General features: G+C 44.2%; 1 protein-coding gene across 9 annotated transcripts in view; it reads right to left on the reverse strand.

The window, feature by feature from the left end:
• The window catches only part of LOC131876886 (cAMP-specific 3',5'-cyclic phosphodiesterase-like), a 125191-nt gene that overhangs the window by 37604 nt on the left and 73892 nt on the right, over nucleotides 1–13695 (reverse strand). For 8 of the 9 annotated variants that reach the window (XM_059222422.1, XM_059222420.1, XM_059222421.1 and 5 more), the window contains one exon: nucleotides 4274–4447. In XM_059222422.1, the coding sequence (XP_059078405.1) occupies nucleotides 4274–4447 (174 nt within the window). Of the gene's footprint in view, nucleotides 1–4273; nucleotides 4448–10209; nucleotides 10706–13695 lie in introns of those variants that run through there. The other variant, XM_059222423.1, reaches the window with a different exon arrangement.

Raw genomic sequence — 13695 nt, forward strand, 5'->3', positions numbered from 1 at the left:
GTGCGTAGCTTCTGCAGAAACAGCTGTCTAAACACTGGGGAACCGTCGGCTTCCCCTTCGGGCCAAGACTCCTCCATGAGATGGAGAAGGTCGGACGGACGGCGATCCCCTAAACGCAAGTCCATTACCTCCTGCACTCGTTGGGGCAAAGACTTGGTTGTGGCCCGAAGCAGCGCTTCTTTGAATGAGGAGTAAGGGGCGTCAGGATCGGGAGCTCTGATGACGGCTTGCACTTTCCGTAACACCTCAGGCTCAAGGCACGAGACGCAATGATTAAATTTGGTCCTCTCAGCGGTGATGCGAGAGAGCTCAAAAACAGCCTCACACTGGGCAAACCACAAACTCAGGGTTGAAGTCAAGAAATCTGGGCAGACGGGCGCTCACGGCATTCGTGGCGGCTTGAGAATATCCGTTCGCCGACGCCCCGGTGGTCGGTCCGGGGTTACCATCCGAGCCGTATAAGGCAGATGCGAAAACTCCCGCCATTTCACGAAGTTCTTCGGTGCTGAACGGCATAATGTCGATGAATATAAGGAGATCGCCGAATGTACTTAAGAATGTTCCAGTTTTTTCAAAACATGGGAGAGACGATGAGGCGTGTTGGTTTCCAAGTCGGGGTCACCAATGTAGGAACGGGGAATGAGTACGTCTTGACGCTAGTAGACCTCGGTATCAACTGCTTTATTAACCGGCCCCAACATCCAGGGTTGCCGGGCACTACAAGGTCATTCCTTTTTTTCTTTACCGCGGGGAAATGAAATAGTGTCACAGGGCCGGTCGGGCACCTTAGGTGGCTTCAACTAGCTTGAGCTGTTACATTTTTTTATTTTTTTTAGCACTAACGAGGCCTTAACCATGAATTAATTATATTGAATCAAGATATAAACTCTTTTGGCACCACTTTTCATCTAAAAAGTATTTGTTACTGCCTGAAAAAATTATGAGCCGTCAAGTATGATCAACAGGTTAAATCGACAGATACTGATTTTAGAGTGAGTGTGGCTTTGCCGCTGCGCTGCCATAGAATAAGCAACGGGGCGGCCAGTGGATTAACGACATAAACTTAAAAAAGTAGATAATTTGGCTTCATGGGTAAGTTATTGATATTTTTTTGAATGAAATTTAGGCCTAAGTTTATTTTATTCAAAACTATGACATTCATGATTAATGCCATGGTCAAGCTAAAAATGGAAAAAATACATGTAATAAGCTCAAGAGAGTCTATTTTATCTCTCCGACTAAGTAAAGAAATGAAAACCCCTAACCCTCCAGATCATTCCTCGTTTTTTTTTGTGTCAATGGTACTTGCACTCAATTTTTAGCTCCAGTTCACATTCATTTGCATATTGCGACATTTTTCCACATTTTGGAAACTTTTTTTATTGGTGCCATTATGTTTATTCTGAGGTATTATTGCTAAATGCATAGCCTAAATCCGCTCATTGACAGCCTTTCCTCAACTGTTGACCGCTGAAGCCCTAGATTTCGCAGGGTAGCAACCTGAGTGTCAGCTAAAAGAGCCAAATCGGTCAGAGACTCCACACACGAAGCCAAGGCAGGTTGAAGAGAGGGTGGTAGCTTCTGCAGAAACAGCTGTCTAAACACTGGGGAACCGTCGGCTTCCCCTTCGGGCCAAGACTCCTCCATGAGATGGAGAAGGTCGGACGGACGGCGATCCCCTAAACGCAAGTCCATTACCTCCTGCACTCGTTGGGGCAAAGACTTGGTTGTGGCCCGAAGCAGCGCTTCTTTGAATGAGGAGTAAGGGGCGTCAGGATCGGGAGCTCTGATGACGGCTTGCACTTTCCGTAACACCTCAGGCTCAAGGCACGAGACGCAATGATTAAATTTGGTCCTCTCAGCGGTGATGCGAGAGAGCTCAAAAACAGCCTCACACTGGGCAAACCACAACTCAGGGTTGAAGTCAAGAAATCTGGGCAGACGGGCGCTCACGGCATTCGTGGCGGCTTGAGAATATCCGTTCGCCGACGCCCCGGTGGTCGGTCCGGGGTTACCATCCGAGCCGTATAAGGCAGATGCGAAAACTCCCGCCATTTCACGAAGTTCTTCGGTGCTGAACGGCATAATGTCGATGAATATAAGGAGATCGCCGAATGTACTTAAGAATGTTCCAGTTTTTTCAAAACATGGGAGAGACGATGAGGCGTGTTGGTTTTCAAGTCGGGGTCACCAATGTAGGAACGGGGAATGAGTACGTCTTGACGCTAGTAGACCTCGGTATCAACTGCTTTATTAACCGGCCCCAACATCCAGGGTTGCCGGGCACTACAAGTGTTTAGCCCAAATCCTGGCCATAAAAGCGCTCGGAGAACTTGCTTCAATCTGGTTTAAGTAGTGTACCTCAAAAGAGCCCTTCATAGCGCTAGGGCTTTATTTGGGCTCCAATTTGGAGGCCTTTTCAAATATTCGTTTGTCAGGATAATTGAATTGAATAGATAAATGCACGTACGGTTTCTCCTCCTGAGGTAAAAGTACAGCACTTGATTCGGTTGTCAAACGTGTGGAGCGGATCAAAGTTGGTCTTATTTAACAATCTTTATTGCGACTCTTGGTCATGTCATGGCGTAAAAATAACTGTAGAATAAAATCTGTTGTATATACATTATAAAAAGGTTTGTTGATAAAACAAGAAAAATGTCAAGAAGGTAAAGGCAATAAAATAGATGACTAGAAAGTGATATCACAATGAGTATGACTAGAATTGGTTNAAACTGGTCACTGATAATTGGACACGGTTCCTCACTTTACGTCTAATGGATCATTATCCAAAAGTCGGTCATAATTAAGGAAACTAGGAAAAACTACCGCTAAATGTACCATGATGTGGCACACTATTTCGCGCAATAGAAGAGGTTCGTTTTGATCCCAGAATTCCATTCCTTTGGTTCAATTCCTTGTGGTTGGCCGATTTGTCGGCATCGTGAGTGGGCAATCTGTTTTGCAAGTTTTCATCTGGCAAGGACAAAGCGCCTGGATTGGGGATCCAATATCCGTACTGCCTTCCAGGAGCACGATTCGAACCATGTGGGAAGTTTCATCACTGGGGCAATGTAGGAATACCTATTCTCTTGTGGCAACCCTGAGCATTGAATGGTGATTCTTGAAAGGAAAGTTCCGCTTTGTTCAGGTCAGAGATCGGGTATTGCCCCTTGGACCTTGGATCTTGGATCTCGAACATGCTTGGTGTTGCATTTGACCTGACAATCCCTCCCCTCAAATGGTACTTCTTTCAATGGAAGAACCTTCAATGCATCCCATGTGCAACAAGCCGCCACATCAAACGAAACCAAAACCTTCAGGAAGATCCTTATCGGTCAGACCTTCAACAAAGCGCCCTTTCCTTGAGTTAGATAAATGAGTGTGATTCCGGCGCAAGATCAAAAGGAGCTCTTTTCTGAGCTCAAGTCCTTTTTGAAAGCTTTCGCTGAAATGAGCGAAGTAACGCGCGAGTGCGCTACTTTGTTCCACGAACATTATTACTGAACAACTCGACAGGGGGCGCTAGTACGGTACTCTGCTCAACTTTTGGCGTTGCTCAAAGCCATCTAGCGGGGAAATGCTGAACTATTTGGTGTGAGGTACGTAGTGCTGGCCATTTCAGAGTATGATTTGATGATCAACGGAAGGAGGCACCCTTGATCTTCAAAATCATGAAAATTTAATGAGTCATGGATCACGTAACTCACTACCGACTGCAAGCTTGAAAGCAAAAATTTAGACCGCTCAAAAATGCATGATCTGAACGAGCCTAAGGTACGTAATGGCATACCAAAGACCTCTCCCCTTCCGACTTGACTTTTGAAAGTTTCAAGAAACTGAGGGGACCACCATATTTTCAATCAAGTTTCCAACCACCAGAACGCAAGCCGCCACTACCTGTGTGTGTGAGTGTGTTCGAAATGATAATGTGGGGTCATTAGCCAGATATTATGAGTTGCTTGCCTCTCCCATTTTGTATTCGGCAATGTAGCTTTTACATTTATCCACATCAACCCACTTTTATGTTCTCAAGCTCCTTGTCCGTGTCAAAGGGGAATTTGATTGACAACCCATCTTCTTTCTTATCCTTGACAACAACAACAGTAACTACACAGCCAGCTTGGAAATGAAATTCTCAGGCCTCAAGATCCCTTTTGGGCTGGGTGTGACCCTTGTCCGTTCATAAACGCGATATTTGGGGGGTCCAATATCGCGCACGTGGTGTTTTGGCCCCACGACCTTCCTTCCTTCTTTGACGGGCTCATTCACTTACCCGGCTTCGCTGGCGATGGACGAGTTTCTGGACATGGATTTGGGCGACATTTCAAAGTCGGAGTCTGACTTATAGAGGAAGGATTCTCGTCGTTGGGGCAGGTTTTGGAGCACCAGGCCTGGCGAGCCTTCGAAATGGTCGCGACTGGGCGAAGGTCCATTTTCCACATCAAAACTGCAACGAGAGCGAGGGAACAAGTGGATTAGGTATAATGATACATGGTAGAACACTACAATGTACAGACAAAGTTGCAGCCACGACTAATTGGGCTTCATAGAGAACCACGGGAATGCGGGAGAAGCAATGCTTTTAAGGAAAAGGCTCACAAACATTGGCGCGATTCTCTCTTCTTTCCCTTTGCTCCTTTTCTTTTGAGTATAAGCCAGGCAAGCAGGCCCCTAGGACCCACTGAACCAGCGTGGTGTATATATGTAGTCGTTGTAGTACGTGGGCTGAGCACGCGTTGTTCCCTTTTTCACTTTTAGGAGCGAACGTTCCAAGACTGCAAGACCCTTCCGTCGTAATGGGACCTCATTCTAGTGGCTTCACTGAGGGGAATCTACCCATCCCACGAGGCCGTCAGTTGCCGTGGCCTTGGCCTTCAAAGTCATGAGTGACTACTACTACTACTACTATGAGCTTCCTCTTGTTCTGGCTCTGTTGTGATGGCATGTCAAACTCGGCTTCGAGCCAATGGAGTCATGTCCGGTGAAAGGTAGGCCTGGAAATGAGGTTGTCGATTCAATTTCATTCCAAGATTAGTTCTTGACTCGTTTCAAACCTGACTTCATCAAGAGTCTTCCATTTTGTGTTCCACGCGAATGATTCGAATGTCTTGAGGGAGAAGGCGCCTTTTCCTTCAGTGGTCGTTGCAGTCGTTCGATCAAACAGCCTAGCCCCATCACAAAGACCTTAGTGGGTCTTGGAAATGCGGAACATTTTTAGCTTGGAACCAAGAAGAAGAAGAAGAAGAAGAAGAAGACGAAAGTTGACATTGCCATGCACTTTCAGAGCTTGTGCATGTGATGGTCACGCCATGCTCGCGAGTACCAAGAACCCAAGTGGAATTAACGGACACCAGATAGTTGTTCTGGACGGAAATCTCCCTCCCCAGCTCCAATAATCGGGAAATTGGACAGAGCCCCGAAAATAAAAACCAGAGCCCATATACGTACGTCCTACGTACGCGTTCATTCAGATTTGGGTTCTGGTTGGAACCGAGACACACTTGGAACAAGTTGAAGAATGACGACCAATTCTTTAGTAGACTATTATCCAGATTATTCATGAACCGGAACAGAGTCGGACATGACTTGAATGACGACGAAGACGATGGGATATAACTAAAACTGCAGCTTCCTTTCGTCATGTCATGTTCTATTCTTTCTCTCGGTAGGCAACGATTTTATTTTTTTATCGAACAAGTAGGTTGGGCCAACCAAAAGAATATCTTTCTTGCAAGGTAGAAAACTTGACAATGACTTTGAACAGTGGCAAACATATTCAAAACAAGCGAAATTAAAAGTGGTGACTATTTGAAAGCTTCCTTTCATTTTTGCCCGTGATTAACCAATGTGTAGTTTTGCCCAAGGTTGTGGCCAAAAATGATGAACAAATTTGATTGTCGCAAAACCGTATGCCGGGACGAGTTTGTGGAAACTTGTCATTTCATGGGTCAGAATTGCTCGACAAGATGCGATAAAAATATCTACCCAAGTACAAACTTGGTGCTTTTATTCTCAGGCAACTTGGATCCTCTTTCAATTACTTTTTGTTAGAGTATTCCAAAAGAGTAAGGTTTGGCGCGATATAACCTCTCCCTGGCCTTCAAAGGCCAACAATTGGAGATTGCACCGAAAAGTGAATATTCAGTATTATTTCAATTTCTTTCAAGATATACAACCAGAAGGTTTGACTCCGCGGAAATCATATTGTTTTTAGGTATTGATTCACCATGCTCTCTGGACTTGTGATGTCACTTTTTGATGTGAGAAATGCGAAAGGAAACTTCTTCATCATTTTTTTTTTGGCTCAATTGTCAGTCAAACGAGGACGAAAACACATATTCAAGAAAAAGTAAGAGAAGTAGAATATCTACTCAATTACATCAATTTACTCTACCCTTCAAATTTCATGAAGTCGCACGGAGCGCCTTTTTCACTTAAAGTTTGAAAAGTTCAGTCTGTTAAACATTTGATGGAAATTTGAAGCAAAAATAGGGCCATTCACATTGCACAGTAATTGGATACATTTTCGAATAACTATTTGCTCTATTTTGTGACCGACAATTGATATTCATTATACCTAACATCCAAATTTGTATCAACCGTGTGATTAGGGAACCGTGGTGGACCCCAAAACGGTTCAAATTCCTTGTCTTTGGTATTCTACCCATCTCTTTTAAGGAATTGTGGGAACAAAACTAGGATAATCATTTTGTTTGCAACGATAACGTATTAATACTGAAACATTCCATGATGAACAAAGGAAGCATGACAATGGTTGGAAGTCAATTTATGGCCAGACTACAAACGTACGTACGTAGTACAAGCGCACACTAGTACGTAGCACCACCGTTAGTGAGTGAAGTGGTGGAGTCGATGAATAATCACGGATTAACATGCTATGGTGACTTGGGGGTCTGAATGTGGCCCAAAAATGTCAAAACTGACGAAGACCGAATGAAGAACTTATTAGTGCCATTTCGGAGAATACTTCTTGCCGAGCACGAACATTACTGGAGAATAAATGATAAGCAGGTTCATTGTCAGAACAACACTCCCTACACATCTGTCTTATCAAAAGGGTAAAACAAGTCCCAATCATTCACCTTTTCAAGAGTCTTTCAAGTGATGTCTCTGTCCTGGATGACTAGCAACCAAAGTTTGAAGCCAGTTTTCCTTGGTTTATAAACATCATCTTAAGCCCTGAAAGCCACTGATCATGGAGTTGCCGAATCACCCAGACACCTAGAGATAATTGGCTGCAAAGTCTGGTACCAAAAGGGCAACACTTGTGGTCGTAACAAATTTTTGTAACCAGTACAACACCATAACACACTCCGAACAATATTGAGCCAGTTTCGTCCATGAAGGATGTCGATGTGGTCCTCCAAGATAATGGGAAGTTCGATGAGCAAGTTCAGTTGAAAGCAGGAAAAGCTTTTCAAGCATGTGGTTGGATGCAGCACATAAGATATTTCAGTCCAGAGATAGCATCACGATGCTAACTCTGTGCAAGTCGATTGTTCAGCCACAACTTGAATATGCTTCATTTGGATCTGGGCTCCAATAAGTTCAGGAGGTTTGCCAAAGCTCGAGCAGGTCCAAAGATGTTTCACTAGGATCATCACAGGAATGAGAGAGCTCTCGTATTGGGAGAGATTAAAAAAGTTGGGATTGTACAGTGTTCAGACAAGGTCCCAACGAAGCCATTAGTCCGATTAGTTTGAACAATGAAGTCTACCTCTCTTCTTTCTCGGGCCCCTCCATCGACCAGTTTTTTTTTTGTATTTGTATTTTGGGTGCAGGGTCGGAGGGATCGAAGCTAGCCATCACATCATCCGTATAAATTTCCGATAGGCAGTGACATAGCCCGTATCGGATTGGTTCTCCGTCTGTGGGTGTGGTTAGCGTCTAAAACTTTCCTTGAGAAAGACCGGGGAGGAGAATCGAACCGGGGACCAAGAAACTGCGCTAACCACTAAACCGTGTCCCCTCCCTTTGCTGCCCTCTAATGTTTTCAAAAAAATACGTAAGCATAGTTGATCCGGCGCCATCTTTCAAGTCAAGCTTTGAGTAAGGCTCTTTCATAGACCGTCCTAAATTGGAGAAGTTTTTGACAAAAATTCATGATCAGCTCTATATTCAAGGGCTAGCCAAAACCGACAACTTTAATTCGTCGATGGATCAAATATTACATGAATTTAACGCTAAACAAAATATATATATGATCAAACTTTAAGAAAGATAAGATCACGAAGTTTGGACCAAAATTGAAAAAAAGCAGCGCTCATGCGATGAAATGTCACAAGTCCTTGGTAGAAGAGCGACCAAAGGGACATTAACTGCCAATTACTTGGCTGAAAGCTTTCATAAGTGAGAGCTCCATATACTCGAATCGAGATTTAAGGCATGGCTGGGTGAAACGTTTCTTGGAAGAAAAAGGGACACCTTATACAGCTCACCCAGTCATTCTTAGTTCGGACAATTTTTGCTACAGAATATTGACAACGGCTTCAACCATTTTATATTTTGATCTATCCTCGTTAAGCTTCGATCAACTCTCACGTCAGTCTCCATTTTTGCCCAGACTATTTTTGTTTTCAGGCGATCCTTGTCATTGTTATCATTTTAAGGCTGAACCAAACTTTCCATCCCTTTGCGAGTACATATCGCCTTGTTAAGGTCATCTTTAGATATAAGCGGGCATTGCATCAATTCCAAACTTTTTCCATTTACAACAGTTTCTCAAATGAATAGGAAATTTCCCGACAGTTAGCAAATCTTACGTTACCTTCTGGATTCCCTTTAACGAAAGAGTTCTTGGCCAGGTATGGTAATCCTGATGATTTTCACTTTGCGCTCAATGAACTGAACTAAAGTGTTGAACATTGTTATTGAGTTACTAAAACTATCACTACGGACATCTCAGGCCATTTTGGCTCTTAGTGCCCTGGGTGTCCTTCAATCAAGAAAATGCGAATAAATTACGTTACATATCGGATAAAACCAAATAAGACTTGACTGCACTTTCATTCCAATCATCGATAGTTCCTCCTACATTATGCCAGGATATCGGACACCACGAATCCATTGGCTTTCCTCACTTCTGATTATAGCCAAGCTGCTGAAAGTAATTTTAAACCTACTATTGCCAGGGTTCTTATTGGAAAATTGCGTTCGCTTTTTTAAAAAAAAACACCTTGGTCGGCTAAGCCAAGACATACTTAGAATAACCTATATTTATCACAAATTTAGACGTGGCGTTGGAACGACCATGAAATTCAATTTTCTTTGTTGGGCTCCCACCAACTGGAGAAAGTTACAAAAATAGTTTTTCACAACTTGCTGTTGTTACTCGTATAAAACAAGAGGCTGGCATTTGATGAAATTCGATGTGTGGAATCCGTGAACACACATCTAGTTGAGCTTATCATGGAAAAGTCATCATTGGCTTTATTAGGATAATGACTATATAATAATTTAGATCCCTTAGTGTGGTGTTGTATACTTCGTCTCTCAGGCACAGCATATTTGTTTCCTCCAACCCATTAAGTCATTGCTTTTCATCATGGTTCCTAAATACCCTCTCGCTTTGGCTACATGAAACTCGTCATTTAGCGTCACCGTATGATATAACAGAGTGAATGTGGCTAAGAAAGCTTGAGATGGACTAGCAAAATCCATCTTTTCCATGTCAAATGGACTCGATCGACAATGACAACGAATTCATTCAAGCACCGATCGTACTACAGTGATTCAACTCGAGGATGGAAATCCAGCACGATTGAGGCCTGTGATTGGCAATGCCTTTTTCCCAATCAGACGCATATTTTGTTTTCTTGCGGATTTCCTCACCACTTAACATTACATATTCATGCATTATCTGATCCACCAACGAATTACAGAATGGGCAGCTCTGGCTAGCCCTTGAATATAGATTTGATCAAAAAAATACACACATACTATCTACAAACTACCCTGATGCTTCCCAATCAATGAAATCCGAGTTTTGGGAGGAACCATAATTAATCAAGGATGTTAACGAGTGAAGGTCGAGCGGTTGTGAGAGCTCGATTAGCTTTTGTGGAATGTGGATGTGAGAGCATTCATTATTCCCCCCCCCACAATTTGAGCATCCTGGGAAAACCGTAGGAGCTCCTAGGTGATCCCGATCCACCCTCAAAGCGGATAATTGTACGCGTTCATGCTCACCTTTTCACTTGTCTCATTAGAAACAGTTTATTGGCCGTGTTTCGAGCCAATTTTTTCCGATGAGGCGGATGAAACGGCGGTAGAAAGATCCGTTTCTCGCTCGTCATCATTGTTCTTGACGTCGAGGTTTCCAGGAAGAGTGAATTATGACAAGACGGCCTTCGTCATTAATAATTACGTTCAATGACGAGGACCAACCTTCACCACCATCACCGTACCACTACCGATACTACCACCACCACCACCACCACTACCGTTAAAAAAGACCACCTCGACCGCGAAAGGTGCGCTCTGATTAATGAGCGGGCATAATCACAAACTCGATCGATCGAGGAGGAACCAGGGGTGGAACTGGAACTGGAATGTGGAACAACACCAACACCAACACCAGCAACAATACTCGAATGGGTGGTGGTTGCCTTGTTTCACGTGGGATGAGGGGTTCACCATGGATCAGAATTGGTCGAGAGCTTGTTGAGAACTCGCTGCTTGCTATCCTCCTCTTGGACGGACGTTGGGATTCGAATGTCACATTAAAGCTCGATTTGTCCGTCGGGTTGACGTGTGTTTGCCCGGGGATTTAGGTTCGGGCGGAGGGATCAAGGTTTCAATTGGACACATTTTGATAAAAGGATTTGTGCAGCATCCAATTTCAAGATCAAGATAATTCGACCTGATCACTCGGGGGCTGTCATGACGTTACAGGTCAAATATTGCGGAGAGCATGACAATCTTCTCTCATTAGGAGATTTGCGTGCACTTTGGTGTTCTGTTCTGTTCTGCTCTGTTTCCACTGACTCATTACTTGGGCAACCCTGGGGGAACCTGATCTGTTTTGTAACGGGGAGGGGAGAAGAAACCACTCTAATCAAGTATTCATTCTCTACCATTTCCCAATAACAAATGGATTTGATCGCTCCTCGAAATTCAAAGTTCAAGTCTGATTTAAGTGCAATTCCAAGTTCGAGGCAGTAATCCAATCCAATTAAATTGAAAATTCCCGCAGGGCAGAGAGTTTATGAGAAATGATTCGAGCTGAGCTAGTTCCTAAGGCTCGGAATTGGGCTTGGGTGTCTTGCGAAGCAATATTGGAAACAAAAGTTCACCATCCCAATGGGCGAATACAAGGGTTCATTTTGTAGAACAGATCAGATAACACATTTTTGGACTCGTGGGAAAGAATCCCTCTCATTTATAGAAGCGTTCAAATATTGACTTTGCACTTTGAGTTAGATTTATTCATCTGCTCGATGTGTTTGAGGATCTCAATTGAAGGCATGGGATCAGTATGATGCTTCAGACCCAATTGGAGAGGCAGGTTCCTCCGTGATGAGCTCGTCTTCAAAAGAGATCGACAATCTTGCCGATTGTCTTGATCCCAAGAACACCCAATGTCAACACAGCTCGTTCAAGATGAGCAAATATTAATCCGAGCGAGACAGGATCAGAGCTCTTTAAATACTGTCATAATGAATCCCATTGTTCTCGACCAAGTCTGATCCACGATCCCCATTGGTCCGTGGGCTCATTTCTGTTCACGTTTGTGTGCCTGTCTTGTCTTCAACCCCGCCAATCCAATTCTTCAAGGGGCCTCCTTCACCAGATAAACCTTCGTCGCACTTCATTGCACATTTCTGGGTTCACCTTCTCAAACTGAATCGACACTCTAGCAAATCAGAACTGAAAGGCCAAAGACACCGACGACGACCCCCCCATGTGTCGAGGGCGAACGAGGGAAGGATCCCAAAAAGTGAAATAATCGAATGGAAGAAGACGACACGAGTTCCACCGATCCTTTGGAGGACCGAACAACGGTCGCACGAACTCAACTCCATGGAGAAGACGAGCGAGCCGTTGCTTTTGCTCTGGGAGAGAGAGAGAGAGTAACACAGAGAGAGAGAGAGAGAGAGAGAGAGAGAGAGAGAGAGAGAGAGAGAGAGAGAGAGAGAGAGAGAGAGAAAGAAAGAGAGACGCTATATTAGAAGGGGAACAGCACAGAGAGCTTCTTGGGACAGCTGAGATAGGCTTCGTCCGACTTGTCCGACCCACGTCTACGTATACGTGAACTTAGAGAAACTTTGATCTCGCTTGGCCATTGCCAAACTCCTCTCCATAGATCTGCTTGGAACATCGGTGTGGGTTCCGAGGCGTCCGTTTCTCTCCCAACACGCGAAGAAGACGTCTCCGCCAATGCGTACGAGAAACGAGCCTTTTCTTGCGAGAATCGAGGCTTGAACTGAGGCAACTTCTCCACCCACTCGTGTACGTACTATTCTACGTACGGCTGTACTACATACATATAGGGTGTTGTATATCAAGGAAGAGGAATCGAACTAGGGACCTCTAGTGAGGCTCTTTGGGACACTACTACGTATAGGAGGAAGAGAGGAATCGAGTTCGACAAGATTGATTGAGCTCATTAACATCGATCAAATGCCAATCCGAGCAGGATTGTCTCATCACTCCGTGGAGACTACTTGGTTTGGGCTTTCCAGAGGTCTTGTTGAATGTGTGAAAAGATACGCCACATTATGCCACGCAACCACAAGACGGGAGTTTTTTCTCTGATTTCACTCTCCAAGAAGCCCTAGTGAGAGCTTTGTCGACGGAGTTCTGGACCAATGTGGACACTGCGACGTCATTTGGATGAAATCTGTCGAGTCTTCCTTCAAGCTCTGGGCAATCTAGTCAAGACAAAAAAAAACAATTCAAGGCCCATGCAGTTAATGGCTCAAAGTCTCAAGGAGGGCTCAAATGGGATGAGGGGGGTCCACACGGTTGTACAACCACTTAGTGGTTCAAATTCGGTCCAAGCGAGAATGGACGCCCTATCAGCAGATCAAAGGGAAAAGAAGCTCGAGTGGATCTTCAGCGTTTTCATTGTTCATGCACTCTTCTGAAGAGACACACGTAAAATGGGACCATGGGACACAACTTCCCTGGAACAAGAGGCCAAAAGCAACTCTCATCATTCGAGGATGATGAACTTCGACAAAAAAAAGTCAACAAGCATTTGCCTATGGCTTGAAATTTGGAATGGATGTGAAGGAGTCTTATTGTGAAATGACTTGATCAATTATTCAAACAATGACCCTCCACAGTCCCTACATGTATGGAGAAGTTGCGCAAGATGAGCCAATAGCTGACAATCAAACTCACGACCTTCAACTTCATATGAACAACAAACTCGAACGAAACGCGAAGCGACCAAAGTAAAACCTTAAAAGAACTACTATAGTGCTGTGCATACTCACTCAGTCACTCACTCACTCACTCAAGGCCTCTCGTCCAATGCAAAAGAAATGATCAAAGATTTTCACGGTTGGCAACGTTCTTCGGTGTGCTCCTAATGACCCGATCCAACCCCCTCCAAGGTCACTTCCAAATGGTTGGGACCTCTAAACCCCTCAAGAGCAAGAACGACAGAGAAACCCGGGATCGGGTCTCTTCCATACTACGTACAAGCACAATTACAATGCTATGTAG

The sequence above is a fragment of the Tigriopus californicus genome, chromosome 2 (genome assembly GCF_007210705.1).
Source record: "Tigriopus californicus strain San Diego chromosome 2, Tcal_SD_v2.1, whole genome shotgun sequence".
NCBI classification, from domain to species: Eukaryota; Metazoa; Arthropoda; class Copepoda; order Harpacticoida; family Harpacticidae; genus Tigriopus; species Tigriopus californicus.